Source organism: Carcharhinus amblyrhynchos, chromosome 6 (assembly GCF_965287045.1).
Source record: "Carcharhinus amblyrhynchos chromosome 6, sCarAmb.v2.hapA, whole genome shotgun sequence".
Lineage (NCBI taxonomy): Eukaryota > Metazoa > Chordata > Chondrichthyes > Carcharhiniformes > Carcharhinidae > Carcharhinus > Carcharhinus amblyrhynchos.
This window is the reverse complement of record NC_137329.1, coordinates 73,319,737-73,341,177: the sequence shown is the minus strand read 5'-3', so window position 1 is coordinate 73,341,177 and position 21,441 is coordinate 73,319,737. Positions and strand designations below refer to the sequence as shown.

Below are 21,441 nucleotides of genomic sequence, written 5' to 3'. Positions count from 1 at the left end.
CAGAAAGGACAGCAGGACTCGAGGGCACAGCCTCAAGATAAAGGGGGGGGGGGGCAGTTTAGAACGGAGTTGAGGAGGAACTTCTTCACTCAAAGGATGGTGAATCTCTGGAATCCTCTGCCCGTTGAAGTGGTGGAGGCTACCTTGCTAAATATATTTAGGACACGGGTAGATAGCTTTTTGGTAGGCAAGGGGATTAGGGGTTATGGGGAGAGAGCGGGAAAGTGGAACGGAGCCACTTCAGATCAGCCATGATCTTATTGAATGGCGGGGCAGGCTCGAGGGGCTAGATGGCCTACTCCTGCTCCTAATTCTTATGTAACTGAGATGAGGAGGAATTTCTTCAGCTAGAGGGTGGTGAATCTATGGAATTCATTGCCACAAAAGGCAAATCATTGAGTATATTTAAGGCAGAGACAGATAAGTTTTTGATCAGTAAGTGGACCAAAAGTTACGGGGAAAAGGCAGGCGAATGGGGTTGAAAAACTTATCAGCCATGATTGAATGGTGGAGCAGGCTTGATGGGCTGAACGGCCTAACTCTATATCTTAAGGCCTAGTAGTCCAGTGGTCCAGGCTAATGCTCTGAAAGCTCAAATTCAAATTAAACGAAGCAGCTGGCAGAATTCAAATGCAGTTAATTTAATCAGAAATTAAAGGTTAATCTCAGTAATGGTTACCATGAAACTACTGGATTGTTGCAAAAACCCATTTGGTTCACCTATGAAAGAAAATTTGTGGTTACCTCATCTGTGACTCCAAACCTATACAATGGCCGAAACTCTATCAACTCGCCCGCCATGGAATTGGAGCAAGCAAGGGTCCAACAACGGAAATCTCGGTTGATCTCGGGCAGGAATTTCTGGTCTCGTCCAAACGACCATAAAATCCTGTGCAATGTGGTTGGTTCTTAAATGCTCTCTGAAATGGCCTAGCAAACCACTGTTACATCAATCTGCTAGACAAAATTCAAAAATAGAATTCACAAAAAGAAATCAAGGATAATGTATTTCAGCTTGCTGAGGGGGTGGCACGGTGGTACTATGGTTAGTACTGCTGTGTCACAGTGCCAGGGACCTGGGTTCGATTCCCAGCTTGGGTTACTGTCTGTATGGAGTTTGCACATTCTCCCTGTGTCTGCATGGATTTCCTCAGGGTGCTCCCCTTTCCTTGCAGAGTCAAAACATGTGAGGGTTAGGTGGATTGGCCATGCTAAATTGCCCCTTAGTGTCAGGGGGATTAGCTAAAGTAAATGTATGGTGTTTTGGGGATATGGCCTGGATGGGATTGTGGCCAGAGAAGACTTGATGGGCTGAACGGCCTCCTTCTGCACTTTCTGATTCTATGATATAAAGTTAAGTGTGAATGTAAGCTGTGAGCAGGAAGCAAAGAGACTGCAAAGAGATTGAAGGAGTAGATTATTTTAGCCATGACTTATCCACAATCTCTTTCTACTTATAAATGCTAATAATTGTTTGTCGCAGAGATACAATGGCAGTATTGTTGAGTAAGAGAACCAAGTAAGTTCAACCAAAATCAAAATCCAAGTCTGGTCGGTAATATTGCTCTGGTTCAAGACCCATTGCAGGGTTTGTGCATCATGGAATGGAAGGAGCGCTCATCAGGATTAACAGTTTTATTCATTCCATTATTCTACTTATCTGAAGAAGAAGAATATGCACTTCTACAGGAAGGTGGTTTTGATTGGGGGGGAGTGGGCAGTGACATTGAGTGAATTTTTCCTTCATGGACATGACAGGCTGAATGCTGTCTGTGCTGTGTCCATCCAATGATTCTTTGTGGACAGGTTAAGTGAATGGGCAGCACGTCAGTAGGTGGAGTATCATGTGGAGAATTGTAAGGTTATGTGCTTTGGTAGGAGGAATAGGAAAACAATCTTTTTTACAAGAAGTGAAACTTGTCAGTCTTAATGTTCAGAGAGACTTGGGTGTACTTGTGCGCAAGAACACAAATGTAGCATGCAGGTAAAGCAAGCAGTTATGAAGGTAAATTACATGTTGGCCTTTATTACCAGGGGATCAGAGTAAAAGAGTAACAAAGCATTTCTACAATTGTACAGAGCTTTTGTGAGAACATACCAGGAGTACTGTGCGCAGTTTTAATTTCCATATTTGTGAAAGGATACACCTGTATTGGAGACAGTATAGAACAGGTTCACTAGGTTGATCACTGTGATCAGAAGGTAGTCCTATGCTGAGTAAATCAGGCCTCCACTCTGGAGTTAGAAGAATGAGGCGTACAATATTCTGAAGGGGCTTGATAGAGTAGTGTTATCGGACAACAAATTTTATGAAATTGGGCACACAAAATGGAAGCAGACTAAAGTTACACTCAGAGTCTCTCCACTAAAAATCACAAAGTAACAGACACCGATCAGTAGGCAAGGGCATGCTTTTAGAATGCAAATGAGGGCTAGCACATAAGGGAAGCTGGACAGGATGGCACCTACAGAACTAAAATCTCCACCCCATCAAAATCAGCACTTCTAAAACAGTCAAACAACCCATGGAGACACCTAAAATTAGCATAGTTAAGGAAACGTCCGTGGCCCCTTAAACCTTTTTTGAGATCAATGACACACCTATGGTTCAAACCCCAGAGATTCTAGACCATTAATAAATCAGACAAAAACGATTAACACACACTTAAAACAATTGCTACAACACTCAAAAACATCGAGACAGGATGGCTGAAGTCAAATACTGTAAATAAAGGATTAGCATTTGAATCGCGTACTACACCGAAGTTCAGGTATAACTGTAGCCCATTGCAGGGGAGTCTTTAGTGTGCTTTCGGGACAGTCCGATTGTGTGTCCTGACTGCACCTCCGTCAACGTAAAAGAAAATAAAGCTGTGCCGCTATTGAACTACACCCTGAGTCCGTAGTGGTCATTTTGCCCACTTGCACTAACAGTAGCTATAGAATTGAAACAGCATTTGGATAATGGGTTGGCCATTTAGGATTGAGATTAGGTGAAATTTCTTCAATCAAACGTTTGGAAATTTTTGGAATTCTCTACCCCAGAGGATTGTGGAGGAACAATGGTTGAGAATATTTAAGTCTGAGATAAACAGATTTTTGATCTCCCAAGCAATATTGGGAGCAGGCAGCAAAGTGAATTGAGATAGGAGATAAGCCATGATTGTACTGAATGATGGAGCAGGCTCGAAGGGCTAAATGGTTCACTCAGGCTCCTATTTCGTATAGATTGTCATAGGGGGTCGATAGCACAATGGTAACCCGGAGGTTCAGACTAATAATCTGGAAATATGAGTTCAAATCTTGCCACAGCAGCTGGAGGGATTTAAATTTAACTAACTGATAAATCCAAACTAAAATGCAAGTTTCATTAATAATGATACAAAACTATCACCTTAAAAACCCATTTGTATCACTTGCATTCAGCGGTAAAATCTATCTTCTTTACCAGATCTGGCACACACATGACTCCAATTCACAGCAATGTAGTTGCTTCTTAATTGTCCTCGAAGTTGGCATTGTAAGTTACTCAGTTGTATCAAACTGCTAAGAAAAATACACCAGGTGTACACAGGATGTACCACATAAACTCCAGCAGCTGAAGAAGCCTTCCTGAGAACAATTAGGGATGGGCAATAAATGCTGACTTTTGCCAAGGACAAATAAAAAAAAATACAACCCAGCAAAGCCTCGTGCATCATTAATGCAGAGATGGGGTGGGCACAGTAAGAAGTCTCAACACCAGGTTGAAGTCCAACTCTCCACTTACTTGATGAAGGAGTAGTGCTCTGAAAGCTCGTGCTACCAAATAAACCTGTTGGACTTTAGCCTGGTGTTGTGTAACTTCTTACTGTCCTACATCATCAGTCTGCTGTATTCTTCATAAGGCACCCTCCAAAGAGGAAAACTGCAGCAAAAGCTTTTAGAAAAGCAACTTAAGAATGGTGCTGAGGAGTCCGAGGAGGCAGAATACAAGTACATTTGTCAGCTGCAAGACAAATTCATTGCTGCAGGCTTTAATACAGAACATTTACTTCTACAGAGTCCATACCATTTTCAAACCATCCATCATTGTTCCATCTCCTGCAGTGAATCACAATCTTAACATCTGCCACACCTCACCTCGCCTCAAGTTAATCTCTGTGCAAACCCTGTAATGACTATTTGACATTATTCTGTAACAAGCATCCTGTACAAGTGATTTCATGTCTTATTATATTGAATGCAGTGACTTAATCTGATGCTGCAATCCCTTTAGCCATAAATGAGGAGATGGTGGTTCATGGTGTTACCTGAATGGTTCAAATAGGAAAATGAAGCACAAGCTAATAGATATTGCTCTTTGAGGCCCTTTTAAGATTAGCATTGGCTCAGATCTGGAAACAATTGCTGCCTGTAACTTACATGCCTTATGATACTGAAGAGATAGGGAAAAGACTGCAGGGGTTTGGGTTTCTGACATTCTGTTTCATTACCAATATCAACGCCTGTTAGAAGCCTGACTTAACTCTACATTGGCTGGACACGGTGCCCAGGCTCTATACAGTGTAGCCAGGGCTATACCATATATTAAATTCTCATTTTAAAATGATTGGAAAGCAATACTTTTAAGAATAAAGGTCACCGAATTCTGAAAAGCTGATGGAAAGGGCTTTAATAACCCGATTAACTTGTAGATGAAGACTTGGGTCATTTACAGTCTGCAATGTAATAGCATATATTAACAACCAATGGAAAGAACTACCTTTGCTCTTAAACTGAATTATAAACTTGCTTGATTATATTGCTCGAGAAATATTAAGTGAAATCGATGATTTGTAGTGAGAATTCCAATCAGTCTAGTTGTAATTACAACAGACCTGGTGACTGAGTAGTGCAATTGGGCACTGGCCCTTCAGCGCTGGGATCTGAGTTTGAATTCCATCAAACTAATAAAATGCAAGTCCCCACCTGCATGTAAGGATCCCACTTGAACTGATTTAGGCAGCGTTAAAATCCAGTTCTGGTATCTCCAGACTTCTCCAACATCAAACATGGGCAAAAGCAATATTACTCAGATCACTGACACTTAACCATTACTGGTTATATTTCATTATTATTAACATTAGCATTCGGATAAAGATACTGAATGGAAAATTAATTAAACCAAAATAAAATTCTGGAGAATGATGAGAAAAAACATTTGAAATGGATGTCACTTCAGCATTGTGTGTCATGATGGAAAGGTTTACATATGTATGAACATATTACATACCGTGGCATATGGGTTGCTGAGATTCTGGGGTTGCTCATACACTGGAGTCCAGTGGCTGTTAGCAGACATTCTGGTTCCCCTGACAGGAGTGCTGGTGGCTTGCTGACCAAGGCAGACTGCTGAGAGGACTTTTCCAGGACTACCTGGAGCTGCCAAAGCAAATGCATCATCAAGTAGAGAGTACATCTGCTGCCTTGCCTCTTCAATGGATGGTTGCGGTGGAATATACGGTGGGGGAGCAGGAGGGGGTGGGTGTGTGTGTGACGGAGAATGAGGTCTAGGCTCCGGAGGCAGATCAGGGTCCGACTGCAAAACACAGAACCAGGTCAAGATTAGGTCAGTGGAACTGGGCAATGACAGGAGATACAATGTAGTGAAGGCAAATGGCATGCAACTATTTGGTGCTGGGCTAACCTAAAACATGTTAGTCTGACCCAGTATGAGATCTACTATTCAAAATGAAGTTCCTTTAAAGTCCTTCTTCTAATTTTTACAATCTGCAGACAGAAGGAGACAAGTGCAGAAAATGTCACGGTCTGTATGCTTTGCAAATATGGTTCAATTCACTACTGAGGAAACTTGCAAGCTGGTGCATTGGCAAGTTGATTGGAGCTTCTACAAGCTGTGCTACAGAGTAGTAGGATGCGTTGCATTGGCAATCTATTCCATAGCAAGTTCCAGGTTGCAACCATATCAATGTGAGGTGCGAAATAAAGACGAATAAAATCAACATACACACTTGCTGGTCTTCACAGATGGACTCCCTCAGCCAATGGCCCAGGAAAAAGCACATACAATTAATACATATTCTTTGGCACTTCCATTCCCCTGAATGGAATGTTTCCCTTCGCTGTAGAAGCACTTGCTTGAAAGCCTGGTTGGAAACTGCGGTCAACACTTCCACAATTGGGTAACAGTTTGAGCAGTTGACAGTCCAGTGGGAACTCAGACAGTCAATCGCAGTACTATAGAACTACACAAAATATCCATTTTAAGGTATTGGTGGCTGTCTTGCACCTCACAAATGGGCACAAGGTGGCAGCAATGATAAGATAGTGAGCAATACGTGAATGCTTGCCTTTTTGTCTGAGTGTCAAAGACAGAGATAAAACAACAACTCATGGCCTAACTTTGACTCAAAATTATTGTGTCTTTCAGAAACAGCATTCCACAAATTTCAGCCAAAGGAAAACAACTGTAATAGAGCAGTGTGATGTGACAAGCATATTGGTCAATTCCAACTAAGTGACCATGGGCTTTCTCATGACTTTACAAATAAGGTAAGCTATAGATCTCACTTGGACTGTAACAGAGAAGTGAATTAGGGAGAAAGATGATACCTGATTCAAGTTGTTCCTGCATGCTTTCCAATAACTTTAGCACAACTAGTTAAAACTAATTCATACACACAATCTGCAACATTGCAAAACATCCCAAAGTGCTTCACAAACAAGAGAAGACAATGAATAGGAGGAATAGGAAGCAAGAAAATAAGGGAAGGTAGTTAAAGATGGATCTTGGAGATCTTGGTGGGAAGAGGTGCAGCTAAGTGGAGGGGCAATAAAGCAGGTTGAGGCCAAAGTCTGTCTGTCTTCTCATTTGGAGATGATGCATCAATGAGAGGGAAAGGGGGATGGGGAACAGAAGGTTTCTTTAAGGCACATAATTTTTCATACTTACAACATAAGCTGCATTGTTCACTCCAGGTGGCCTTTTGTAGGTCCCATCACTGTCTGTGGTTATCAACCGATCTTTTTCTGCATCCATCATACTGCCGTTGACCTGATGTCTTCTTCTCTGTCTTGGAGATCTTTTAGCGCGATAACTAGAGTGGAGAAGGGCAAAAGTCTCATTGGAAATTATCTACTGCATTGTGGTCAAAACACTACTCCAAGAGAAGACTGAAATCAATAAAATACAGATTAATACATACTACTTCCATGGTGTGTTTCATGATAGCGGAGGTAGCAGCCTGCCATTGGTAGCAGTGGGGTCTTTTGATCCTGCTGTTGTCAACAGTGTTTTCTGTTCTACGTACCTCCTGCTGCTAGGCGTGTATGGGGTATCAGGGAGGGGGAACATGTCGCGTCCTTTCAGGGTGGTTTGTCCACCCTTTGTCCCATCTGGCACTCAGCTCTCACTTGCAGCTCCCCGTAGCTGTTTGCATGCAGTAGCGGCCACACTCCGGGCAAAGGCTTTGACAAGTGACTAAGGGTAGCTGACGGGTCTCAACCCTCGGTGAGATAGGGAGATGTCTATCCCAGCATTTGAAGACAAACTCTGGCAGATTGAGCAGACGAGACCTATGAAGGTCCAATGGTCAAGAAGGCAGTCTCTGCAAGCGTTGTGGAACGCCAAGGGCAGGACAAGACACAGAAGACGTCCTGGTCATCCACTGCACCTAGTCCCATCTCCAGCCGACTTGACTCTGGTCTTGCCATTGGATCCACATGGGAATTGGGAAGAGAGGCTGACGCTGCACAACTCTCCCTCACTTTAATCCAAATCAAGCGCTAGTCTAACATAACATAAGACATAGTCTCGACACCATCATCATTATCACGTGCCCTGTTCAACCTTGAAGTCCTGTGGCAATGGGTGAGCGACGAATCAGCAGGTGTGGATACACTAGGAGTTGTAGTCACAGACCTGCACACACGCGGCTCAGGTCTATTGGTCTTTTTCTGCTGACCGAAGCAGCAGTGAAACTCGGCGTCTACCTGGGGGACTGAGCAGTCCTCCTCAGTAATGCACTGCTCAACTCTGTAGAATGAGGAAGGGGTTAGAAAAGGTGCCCTAAACATTGCCTGCCTCTCTACACCCTGACCAGTCTACCGTGGCTAGCAGGGATCCCATCTTGTGGTTGAACAAACAAAATAAAACACAAGGTGACACTGCTCACCATTGGCACTTGGAATGTGTGCACGCTTTTGGACAACCCCACGGCAGACAAACCAGAAAGAACAACTTTAGTTGTCAGAGAGCTTGCAAGATACAACACTGACATTGCAGCCCTGAGTGAAACTCATCTTGCCAATGTAGGTCAATTGACTGAAACTGGAGGTGGATACACTTTTTCCTGGAGTGGTTGTGGCAGCGATAAACATCGTGATGCTGGAGTTGGATTCGCCGTCAGGAGTCACCTTGTTTGGAAACTGGATAGTCTACCCAAGGGTGTGAATGACCAGCTTATGACATTACCGCTACAGAACAGAAGTCAAGCCACCCTGATCAGTGCCTATGCCCCATATTGAACGAGCTCTACACAACCTTTGTTGACCTCGCAAAAGCCTTTGACACTGTAAGCCAACTAGACCTGTGGAGATCATGTCAAAGTTCGGGTGCCCCCTCAAATTCATTCAGATGGTACGCCAGTTCCATGATGGCATGATGGCCAGAATACTGGATGGCAGAGAATCCTCTGAGGCGTTCCCAGTCACCAATGGTGTCAAACAGGTCTGTGTGCTTGCACCCACACTGATGCATGATGTTTACTGGCAAGCTGAATAATGCCTTCCAGGACAGTGGTGCCTCAAGTACTGAGTGATGAGAAGCTCTTCAACCTGAGGGGACTTTTAAGCTATTACCAAAGTGAAGGAGACTGTTCTGAGAGACTTCCTCTTTGCCAACGACTGCGCCCAGTATATTAGCTCAGAGCCAGAGATGCAAGTCAGTATGGACAAATTTTCCACGGCTAGTGATAACTTTGGACTCACCATCAACATTAAAAAGACCGAAGTCGTGCAGCAGCCTGCTCCTCATGCACTGTACACAGAACCCATAATCACAATCAGAGGGCAGAAACTACAGGCAGTGGACCAGTTCACTTATCTTGGCAGCACCCTCTCCCAAGCAGTGACTATTGATACAGAAGTTGACTGCAGAATAGCAAAGGCAAGTTCTGCTTTCAGTAGACTGCGCTCCACTATATGGGAGTGCCGAGGAATCAGCCCAGCAACAAAACTGAAGGTCTATAGTGCAGTACTCACTACCCTCTTGTATGCCTGTGAAACATGGGCTGTGTATCAAAGGCATGGAAGACAGCTCAATCATTTCCACATGACTTGTCTTTGCAGAATATTGTGTATCAGATGGCAAGACAAAGTACCAGATGCTGAAGGTCTCTCTAGAACAAGTCTACCATCAGTCCACACGCTGCTGATGAGAGTGCAGACCTGGTGGGCAGGTCATGTCATCCATACGTCAGATAAGCGCATGCCCAAGCAGCTCCTTTCTGGGGAACTCTGCTGGAAGGTGCTCGTATAGAAGGCAGAAGAAACATTTCAAAGAGGCACTCAAGGCCTCCCTGAAGTCGCTTGACATAGACACGACCACCTGGGAAACACTGGCACACAACCGCCCTACCTGGTGCTGCCTTATCCACAAAGGTTGTCAAGCTCACGAAGCAAGGTGTATTGCTGAAGCACAACTTGAGCGCGAGCTGCGCAAGTCCACAGCCACCAGCGCAACAACTACATTGATTACACAAGTCTGTCCAATATGTGCCAGGACATTGCCTGCCCGAACTGGCCTAATCAGTCATCTTCAGACACACTGCAACCAGCCTCAAAATGACTAATGGTATCGAGGTCCTCATCCATGACGATGGACAAACAACAACAACCTCCTGTTGCCAATGTAAAATTCCAGCCAATCATTATAATGAATCCATGTGCGCAATATCTACCCAAATTTTCAGCTATAAGTTATAGGAAAAACTGCAAATTATCCTTGAGATTTATAGTATGATATTTGGATTGGGGAGGGTGCTATGGCAGTGTTTGTGAGCAAGAGGACACAGTGGGTAGGGGGTTGATATGGATTTGGGTAAGAATGTACACAATCTTTGGTGTTTTCATCATTTTAACAATATTAGTACCCATGCTCAAATAATCAATATTGAAAAACTATGTAATGGAATTAGTAACGTATTATCATATGTGTTGAATATCACATCATAGTTCACATATATTCATAAATATATCATGGTGTGAATCTGAGTATGCTGGTAGCTTCAGGCTTACCTAGTCAGCAAACTGTGCCATTAAACTATCAGTGCAATAATGTTCATCAACAGTTTGTTCCCAGTACTATAACTGATAACTTTATGTCTGATTTCAAAAGATTAATGCACTCACCATCCTACATTTTTACTTATCTAAACGGCCACCTACTGCTTCTAGGGATATTTTACGCTCAAGCACAAAGTCAAAATATTACCGGTTCAGGAAATCTGAAATAAAAGCAGAAAATGCTACAAATGCTCAGCAAGTCTGGCAGCATCCGTGGAGATAGAAACAGAATTCACGCTTCAGATTGTTGACCTTTTGTCAGGTCATGGGCCTGAAATGTTAACTCTATTTCTCTCCCCAAAGAGGCTGCCAAACCTGCTGGGTATTTCCAGCATTTTGTTTTTATTCTGTGTTTACCTTTTCCTTGGTTCCACAAGGATAGATGAACCATCAATACTGGGATCGAGGATCCTATCAATATGAACCTGTGCCCTGCGATAAGCTTTGCGCCTTTCCTTGGTGTCAATGGTACCAACTTCATCCATGATGGGGAAATCATAGTGTCCTTTCCTTTTGGCTCGCAGTCTGATCTTATTACGATGGTGTTCAATTTCAGATTTCTGTCTCAAAGCTCTCTGAACCTGTAAGAGAGGGGGAGAGAAAATATTTAGTTATTTACAGCTTGTTGTCATTCTCCAGCACCTTAGTGGTAGATCCTAAAAATGTTTAAAAGTGATCCTGAAGAAAGTTTCTTCAAAGCGTGCCCATAAATGATTCCTTTGAATTGCTGCTCTGGGCCAAAGAAGGAGAGGTGTGCTTATCTAAAGGAGCCAACAGGCTCCAGGTAACAAATCACAAAATATAGGTTGTAGTTACTCCTCAGTCTCATGAAACAGACGTTGTACCACATGCCCTTTTATTGACAATACACACTAATGTAAAACTGTCTTTAAAAGGGGGAGCGCATGTTACTATGTGCGCACACATGCGTGTCTGTGTTTGCAGGTTCTTTGTTGTAGAGAACTGCATTGCATTCAAAACTTCTACCCCATTCCCCAAGATGCTGCAACACAGTAGTTCATCCTAACTACATTTATGATCAAGATGTTCAGTTGATAAATGATATTTACTCCATCTTTATTTCCTGCTTGTTCCCCATGTTTTTAATATCTTATTAATTCAGTATTGAGCTTCAATAGCCAATTTTGTTTAATTTACTCCACAGTTCAAGCAGTTTGTGAAATGACAACTGGGTTTGCTCAAGTAATAACTGGACTTTGAAGAAATTAATTGTGTGAAGTCCCTTCTGCATGTTAGACAGACGTATTAAGACACTCCGTGAAGGAAGACATCTTGCATTTTTCACTCTTAAAATGAAAATTCCTTCAAGTTAAATTCCATGCTCCCTCTCTAGGGAAACTACAGGATCTCTCACCTCTTTATTTATTTTGTTTGTTTCAACAACTTGCTCAGGAAGCAATGGATTCTGTAAAGGAGGTGCTGGAATTGGTTGCATGGCAATGAGCTGAATCTTGCTTGGTAGCCGTTTGCCGGCCTCAGATAGGCGTGACATCCGGTCAACATGGTCAAAGATTGAAGCTGATGAAGGCTGCTCATCTGTCCTGTTCATCTGAGGAGGTCCTAAGATAGAGTGCAAGTGTCAGTCTACAGAGAGCCCTGGAAGTAAACTGACATGGGATGGGAACCCATAATCATCAGAACATAAGAAAAAGGAACAGGACTAGACCATCTGGCCACTCAAGACTTCTGCCATTCAATACAATCATGGCCAATTCTCCACTTGCCAGCCACAAGTCAATGCAAGGTCAGTTGAGATACCACACAGAATAGTTTAATGATTCTGTGGATGGACTAGCATCTATAGGCTTGGACTAATAATCCAGAGAAAAGAATTTTGGCTAAGATCAAATAGAAGTGAGGCACTGAATGGTCTACTCCCGTTCCTTATTGCACATTTTAAAATCAAGACGACAACATCAGACTTCAATGCCAGGGTGTTCTTTTAAAAAATTAATTCACAGGATGAGTACACATCTTGGCAAGGCCAGTTTCTATTACCCATTCCTGATTGTCATTAATTGCAAGAGTAGACACCAGTAATGAGATAAAAGAGCAGCAAGAGTGAGGACAGAGCAAGACCATCGGGGAAATAAAAGAGCCACACAGCAGTGCCAACAACTGGTTAGTGAACGTTTTTCCCTTTTTCTCTCTCTAAAGTCCCAGCTGAGAAATTAAAAATTTCAAGTGAGTGATTATATCAGGAAATACATTAATAAGAGCATAAGCACAGAACAGATTAATTTACTGGGACAGTAGTTTAAATTGGTACTGGTCTGTATTCAATTTATAGATTAAGCAGTTAAACTACTTGTAATACAAATAATTCTGAGAATCATTCTAAACTTGAAACTCAATTAGTTAAATCAAACACCATAAAATTGCCAGGGTATGTGAAATGTTGAAGCTACAGAATGTGGGAACTGGAGGACATGTGCGAACCACAACAGCCACATGTGCAGTAAGTATCTGTAGCTTGAAAAAATTTGACTTAGAGTTGATGCGTTAGAGTCTGAACTTTGGATACTGTGATGCATCAGAAAAGAGGATAGTTAGCTGGTCATTTCAGGAGACAGTCTTAGATTAGGTTTGTTGCTTCATGTTTGGTCCATCGTTAGTGACAGGAGAACGTGATTGCAAGTAAAGGCAGTACGGGGATCCAGGAGATTGCAATGAAGGAGTGACAGCCTTTGTGGATAAGTACAATATGTATTGACAACAGCAGGAATAGCAGGATGACCAAATTGACCACAGCACTGTGTTGCAGGAGGTCATTCAAGTGGGAGGATAAAAAAAACATAATAAGTAAGGGACAGTATAATTTGTGAGAATAGATATTCTCTACAGCCAAAAGCTCAAGTTGTGAAGGCTATATTGTCTGCCTGGTGCCAGGGCTGGGAGAGAATTTGGAGTGGAAGGGAAGGGATCCAGTTGTCGTCGTCCATATGGGGACCAAGAGCAGTACTGCACGAAGAAACCCCAAGGAAGTACTGGGCAGCTAGGAACTAAATTCAAAGATAGAACCATTGAGGTAACAATCTCTGGATTATACCACAGCCTCAAGCAAACTGACACAGGTAATACAGGATCAGAGAGTTCAATAATCAGACATTAGTGTGGGAAAAATTCAATTCCCAGGGTACTCGCAAAGATCTGAGCCATTGGGATGGTCTTCATCTAAACTGCACTGGGACAGAAGTCCTGACAAATTGTAGAAATAGTCTGTAGAGAATGCTTTAAACGAAATAATGGCAGTCAGAGATGTAGATGGCACAAAAGATATCCCAAGAATATTAAAAAATGAAGAGGCAAAATGGGTGAGAAACTAAAAGAGTTACAATCACAAGAGAAACAGTACTGGGAAAACTAATGGGGATAAAGTTTCCCAGGCCCTGACGACCTGCATCCTAGGGTCTTGGAAGAAGTGGCTGCAGAAATGCATTGGTTGTAATCTTCCATAATTATCTAGTTTCCAGAATGGAGAGCAATAGAAAGCAGGAAACTATGGGCAATTAGCATCATGTCTGTCATTGAGAAAATGCTGGAACCCATTACTATAAAGGTAGTAACAGGACACTTAGAGAGTCATAATAGAACCAAACAGAGTCAACATGGCTTTGTGAAAGAGAAATAGTGTTTGATTAATTTATCAAGAGTTCTTTTGGAGAATTTAACCAGCAAAATAGATAAAGGAGAACCAGTAGATGCCGTGTCTTTGGATTTTCAAAAGGCAATCGATAAGGTGCCATGTAAAAGTTTACAAGAGGTCATGATGCTGGTAGGGATATATTAGGGTGCTTAGAAGAATGGCTAACTAACAGGAAACAAACAATTAGGATAAATGGGTAATTTTCAACTTGGCAAATTGTGTCACATGGATCAGTGCTGGCACCTCAACTGTTTCCAACTACATTAATGAGTTGGATGAAGGAACTGAATGTCTAGTGGCCAAATTTGCTGACTATACAAAAGTAACGAAGAAAGCAAATTATGAGGAGGATGCTGCTGAATCAGCAGGTGAGGACAGGGATCACTCCTGTAGAAAAGATGAGATTGGCCACTCACAACAGGCCAGTAGGGATGAGCCTCAATGACTTGATCACATCCTGACATTCTCAGTGAGAGACATGCAATATTGTACTCAGCCCGCTCATGAGCTAAATCTATCTTCTCTCTCTTACTGGCTGCAGAAGGTACAGACAGTCAAACACTGGTAACATAAACCTCAGCCCCAGGCCGCCTCCAAGGAGGAAACTGAGGATCCATTTGAACATAGGCCAGCACAGCGCCCTGCCCGCGCCCCAGTCCAGCACAGCGCTCCGCAGCTAGTACAGTACAAGATACGAGAGATAGAGGGAAATGACATCACACTTGAAAAGTAATGTCATTGACAGGCAGTCAGATGATTGATGGATGATGTATGTTTGTTAATACCCATCCAACAGCAGAGCCTGGTCTCCACTCATCTCGGATTTTCCTGTCACATGGCCAAGACATTACATACCGGAGTTGAGGGGGTTGAGCTATGAGGAGAGGCTGAATAAACTAGGCTTGTACTCGCTAGAGTTTAGAAGAATGAGGGGAGATCTCATTGAGACGTATAAGATGATGAATGGGATGGATAGGATAGAGGTGGAGAGACTCTTCCCGCTCAAAAAAGACAGTAGGACTAGGGGGCACAGCCTCAAGATAAAGGGGAGGCGGTTTAGAACGGAGTTGAGGAGGAACTTCTTCACTCAAAGGGTGGTGAATCTCTGGAATTCTCTGCCCGTTGAAGTGGTGGAGGCTGCCTCGCTAAATATTTTTAAGAAGCGGGTTGATGGGTTTTTGATAAGAGAGGGGATTAAGGGTTATGGGGAGAGGGCGGGAAAGTGGAACTGAGCCACAACAGATCAGCCATGATCTTATTGAATGGCGGGGCAGGCTCGAGGGGCTAGATGGCCTACTCCTGCTCCTGTTTCTTATGTTCTTATGAACCATGGGGTGGTTGGTGTGCAACAACCGTCCCGTGTTAAAAGAATCCATGCACAGGCATCTCACCGCCACTCCCGCAACCTCTGCCCACCTACTCACCAAAGCAGAGACAGACTACTCCTCTACCACTCCATGCCCCCCCACACCCCCTCCCTCCCAACACTCCAATGTGTCATAATTCTGCATGAGGCTCGGGGTCACATTCTGGGAACACCTAATTTGACACATCTCCACAGCATGCAGAGGCAGTGAGATCTCTGGCACTCAGAGAACTGAATCCGAGTCAGATGATGTGTCTCTGTCACACACATGCTGTATATAGAGACAGATGATGGAATATCAGGCAGAGTTGTGAGAAAGATTCAATAGACTAGAGCAAATGATGGAGGAGTCTATCCGCATTCTGTCTGTGTTTTGAAGTCGACCACAGGGGGGCAGGGGGAGGGTCGACATAACAGTCAGTAGGCTGCCTCCACCTCTGCTGCAGGTGTCAGGGATATACCACAATGTAACTGTAAGGTATTGTAGAAGAATCTGAATGTTCTTGAGCATGAATTGCAAAATGTTAACAAGCAATTAGGAAGGCAAACTGAATACTGGCCTTTACTGCAACAAGAATGGGAGTATAAAAAGTCTTGCTCCAACAGCACAGGGTACTGGCAAAACTACACTCAGTAGTGTACACAGTTCTGGTCTCCTTACCAAAAGGAATTGGACACAGTTCAGAGAGGGTTCCCTAAGCTGATTCCTGAGATGAAGTAACTGTCTTATGAGGAAAAATTCAGCAGGTTTAGTCTATACTCAGTGAAGCTGAGAAGAACAAGAGGTAATCTTATTGAAACACTGAAAATTCTGAGCAGGCCTGACAGGCTAGGTGTTGAGGGGATGTTTCTACATGTGGGGGAATTTGCAACCAGAAGTCAGTTAAAAAAAAATTAAATTAAGACACAGGAGGAGAAATCTTTTCTCAGAGGGTCTTTAGTTTTTAGAATTCTCCAGCAGAAAGCTGGGTCATTGAATAAATTCAAGGTTAAGTAAAACAGATTTTTGATCTACAAAGGAGTCAAGAGTTATGGAAGTATGCAGGAAAGTAGAGTCAGGTCATACTCAGATCAACCATGATCTTGATCAAATGCAAAGCAGGCTCATGAAGTTCAATGCTGCTCACATTTCTCACAATCACTTCAAGTGAAGTTGTGGATTAATTACATTGTTGCTCTGAAGTCACATATATGCCTGACCAGATAAGAATAATGCATACACTTCGCTGAAGGATAGGATCAGCCAATTTGGTAGCTACATGATCCCCACAACCGATTAAGTTCAGTTAATAAATAAATGTGGAATAAAGTCCCACCTACCATGGTCGAATTTGAATTAGCGTCTCTGGATCATTAGTCCAGGCGGTTGGTGAAGATGGCATTTGACACGATGGGCCTTATCAGGGCATTGAGTACATGAATTGGGACATTATGTTACAGTTGAATAAGTCTTTGGTGAGGCTGCAGTTGAATTTTTGTGCACAGTTTTGGTCATCCTGTTATAGGAAAGACATTTATAAACTGGAAAGAGTGCAAAGATGATTTATGTTGCCAGGACTAGTGGTCCTGAGCAATAAGGAGAGGATGACCAGGCTGTAATGTAGGAGAATGAGGGGTCGCCTTATTGAAGTATATAAAATCATGAAGGGCATAGATAGGGTGAGTAAACACATTCTTCTTCCCAGGGAAAAGGGAATAAAAACTAGAGGACATAGAACCATAGAATCCCTACAGTGGAGGGGAGCATTCAGCCCATTGAGTCTGCACCGACCACAATTCTACCTAGGCCCTATTCCTATAATCCCACATATTTACCTTGCTAATCTTCCTGATACTAAAGGGCACTTTAGCATGGCCAATCAACCTAACCCACACATCTTTGGATTGTGGGAGAAAACCAGAGCACCCAGAGGAAACCCACACAGATATGGGGAGAATGTGCAGACTCTGCACAGACAGTGACCTGAGGCCGAATTTGAACCCGGGTCCCTGATGCTGTGAGGTAGCAATGCTAACCATGTGCCGCATAGGTTTAAGGTGAGAGGGGAAAGATTTAAAAGGGGCCTGAGGGGCAACTTCTTCACGCACAGAGCAGTGCGTATACGGACTGAGCTGCCAGAGAAAGTGGTTGAGGCACGTACAATAACAACATTCAGAAAGCATCTGGATAAGTACATGGATGGGAAAGGATTGGAGAGATATGGGCCAAACGCGGACAATGGGACTAGCTGGGGGGAACCATGGTCGGCATAGACCAGTTGGGCCAAAAGGCCTGTTTCCAAGCTGTATTGCTCCGTGACTCAGGCCTCTGCAACTATCCAGTAATGGAGCCATTATGATACTTACCTACATTAGACCACCTTTCAAAATCTTTGAAGCATCACATTTTTTGCACACTTTTCAAGTATCCTTCTCTCCACTCCATGTCAGTGATGATACTGACTGACCAAAACCCATTACGCCACAGAGAGGTTCCATTCATTCCACTGAGAGCAATATTTATAGACTAGTCCAGAACTGATCGAGAGTAATTTAATCATAGTATTCAATAAGGAGTGGTCTGTGTATGTTGCAAATAATGTAGAGATACCAGCGTTGGACTGGGGTAGGCACAGCAAGAAGTCTCACAACACCAGGTTGAAGTCCAAAAGGTTTATTTGATAGCATGAGCTCTCGGGATGCTGCCCCTTCATCAGGTGGTGTTCAATCACCTGACGAAGGGGCAGCACTCAGAAAGCTTGTCCTACCAAGTAAACTTGTTGGACTTTAACCTGGTGTTGTGACACTTCTTACTGTTGCAAATAACTCAACTTCTCTGGAATAGTCAACTCTGCATTGGCTCCCTGATTAACTTCGAACTCGGGAACCTTCCTAGTAAGTGAAAGTGCTGGGAAGTAGGCAGCTACATTCCATTCAGAGCTGCCTGATGTAAAGGACACACAAACTGACAGATCTAAAGCAGGTGAACAAAATCACAGATCAGGTTAGAGATCCCACAAGATACATGGTCCTTGGCTCCCAATGAAACTTACAATATACCCACCTTCAGATGAAGGGAGCAGTAGGAACCAGGAATACATGTTTAGAGACGAGCAGGAGTCAGGATTTCTCATCCAGGCATCAGCAGGAGTAAGGGTGCTAGAATGCTTTAAAAAGGTCTCACTTTTTAGCTTTGATAAACTTGCTTATACATGTTGGGATCATGACAAAGTTGTACAAAAAGAATTAAATAGAAGCTACAATCTCATCCTTACAGACGGATCTCATTATGATATTTAACTGCATTAAAACCATCCTCTCAAACTTTACACGGTCAATATGCCATCAAATATCTTGTAAAATAAATGTCAGTTCAGGCCTGTTTAGTCTGACAGCTTTCATATTGGTTGGGAAAATGCTGTTTCTGATTCAAATACTAGCAATATCCTGTTCAGGTCATGAATGAAAGGGGAAGATTCAATTAACAGGAAAAACATGAATTTGTGGAACGGCTTTTTTGTTGAAATCAGACTATTGAGTGTGTGAGAAATTATAACTATATATATTAATGCTAAATTATTTAAACTTTATCCTTGTTTCATATGGCTTGACAGTGCACATCTAAGTGGTCTGTGAAGTCAAACTGTTTCCTATCAATATTTCTTTGTGTGGTTATCCTTAGACTGAGAATAATATGGATTTGAAGCAATTGCTTTAATTTAAAACTGCCAATTTCAGTAACAACATCAAACCAACAGGGTATGCCAACACACTATTCAAACATTTAGCAAATTCTGAAAACAAGCAGATTTTTCTTTGGCACAATTTTATGTGTTGGTTCCTGTAGCTGTGGTAACCACCACCAAACACACATAATAAGAACATAAGAACATAAGAAATAGGAGCAGGAGTAGGCCATCCAGCCCTTCGAGCCTGCCCCGCCATTCAATAAGATCATGGCTGATCTGTCACTGCTCAGTTCCACTTTCCCGCCCTCTCCCCATAACCACACCTTCAAAGGTTTTGAAATTAACTTGATTATTGCTGTTTTCCAGGGAAGATAACTGTTCCCTTGATTCATAAACTAGGTCTCACAGTTACCAGTTTCCAAGGTGTTGATTTTTAGTGGCTGTGACTTTAACTTATATTTGTAGGAATTAGGCCAGTTGCAAATAAGGCTTCTGAAATACAGATTGTTTTTGTTTTTGGGGATAACTGTATAGTTTACAATATCTTGGGATACTTTCTATAATTTTGGGATACACATTGTATACAATAGTTTTGCTTGGGCACCTCAACATTTTTGATACAAATAATCTTGGGGTACATCTATTGTTTCCATAACATGGAATACAGCTAGCATCTTTTTTACATTGTAGGAGTAAATTTAATGTTTATTTAATGATATGGAGTTACACAATACAAAAGCAAAATACTGCAGATGCAGGAAATGATGTATGAGAACAGAAAATGCTGGAAACGCTCAGTGGGTCAGGAAGTGTTAGTGGGGAAAGAAACAGATTTCAGATCTGTGACCAGAAATCAGAACTCAGGCTTACTGAGCATAGCCAGCATTTTCCTAAAATTTCTACAATATCATTTGGTTGTACTTACTGTTTTTAACATGCTATGCTTATTGTTTAGATAATACTGTTTGTACACTCTTATGCCCTGAACAACATTGATAGATCTGCATTGTTTAAGATAACGATTTCATTGGAATGTACTTATTGTTCATAAAATAATCTTGCAGCATTCATTATCTACGATACTGTTACATTTGTACATGTTTACATTTGGATATGCTTATCTGGGGCACACAAATCATCCAGATGAGAACAAGAACTATCATGAGACAAGCCCAAGCCATTGCCATTCATGAGATTAGAGTTTGCCTGAAATATGTGCTACTGTACCATTTTCTCAGCTCAAAGCTAAAGAGGACAAGGCCCTTTCAAAGAATGTATGTTCAAAACAAACTTAAATACACCTGCATCACAAGCTGAACTGGGAAACAGATGGGATCATACTTGTACAGACAAGAAATGGATGTCCAGTTGCATTCTAACAGGATTAAATGATTTGCTTAAACGTACGGTGAAACAGCTCCATTTTGCAGATAGGCACAAAACTTTGCTGTTCAGAATAGGCAGCCACTGCCGAAATCAGAGTTTGAAATGGAGACAAACAGTAATGGTGCCAGAAAACACCATCTCACCCTTTAATCATTTTTTCCCCCAAAATATGATGTACACATTCACATTGCAGCTACTAATAAGTGAGGGTACAAACCATTTCTGATCACAGTGTGTCTATTGCCACCAGTGGGAGTTGAAGGGAGTCTAGGGATATCTTCAATGGACTCTCTCCCGCTGGACCGTTCACTGGCTGTGGACTCGGCTTCTGAAGGTGAAACTCTACACAGAGACACACTGGTTATTTAGGCAACAAAACCATTTTTGATTTGCATGTCCAGCAGAACCTCAATTATCCAATACTCTATTATCTAGGGTTACTGCTGGCTAGTTGCATATAAAACACTACAACTTAGTTGGATGTTTTGAATGGAATACTTTTTATATTAAGACTCCAGAAGAGGCAATCATATAATCTAAAGAGGCCAATCAGAACAACAGGTTTATGTCAGATAATTGTTCGAACATTATAAAATGGGGAAATAAGGGATCCAATAATTGGGAATACGTTCTGATAGCTGTAGGTTTAAAGGAGAAACAAGCTTTTTTTTAAGTTGAAAAAGAGACGATAGAATTATTGCTTTGATATGCTAATTGGCATAGCAAAACTGGATACACGCGTTTACCGCAAGACAAGTTGTAACAATAGAAGACGGGGATGGATTTCACATTTACATGCCAAAAGGTGAGCGCATATAATAAAGGTAATTAAGAGTAATTCCTGAGAATGTTAGATAAGGAAAGATCAAAAGGAAAAAGTATATCAGGCAAATTCACCCAATGCAGGGAGCTGTTTTGAAATCATAGTTCACACAGCAACAAGTGCGTTTATGCCCAACAGGTATTATTTGGAGAAAGCCTGTTTTGAGAAATCAGTTGTTTCTATTTCAAATCGGAAATAACCCTAG

General features: G+C 42.2%; 1 protein-coding gene across 4 annotated transcripts in view; it reads right to left on the bottom strand.

The window, feature by feature from the left end:
* LOC145344002 (UPF0606 protein KIAA1549-like) overlaps nucleotides 1–21,441 on the bottom strand; it is a 267,713-nt gene that overhangs the window by 30,735 nt on the left and 215,537 nt on the right. For 3 of the 4 annotated variants that reach the window (XM_080190645.1, XM_080190646.1, XM_080190647.1), the window contains 5 exons: nucleotides 20,631–20,755; nucleotides 11,702–11,907; nucleotides 10,684–10,907; nucleotides 6,935–7,079; nucleotides 5,255–5,560 (listed from right to left, as the gene is read on the bottom strand). In XM_080190645.1, coding sequence (XP_080046771.1) covers nucleotides 5,255–5,560; nucleotides 6,935–7,079; nucleotides 10,684–10,907; nucleotides 11,702–11,907; nucleotides 20,631–20,755 — 1,006 coding nt within the window. The remainder of the gene's footprint in view (nucleotides 1–5,254; nucleotides 5,561–6,934; nucleotides 7,080–10,683; nucleotides 10,908–11,701; nucleotides 11,908–20,630; nucleotides 20,756–21,441) is intronic. The other variant, XM_080190648.1, reaches the window with a different exon arrangement.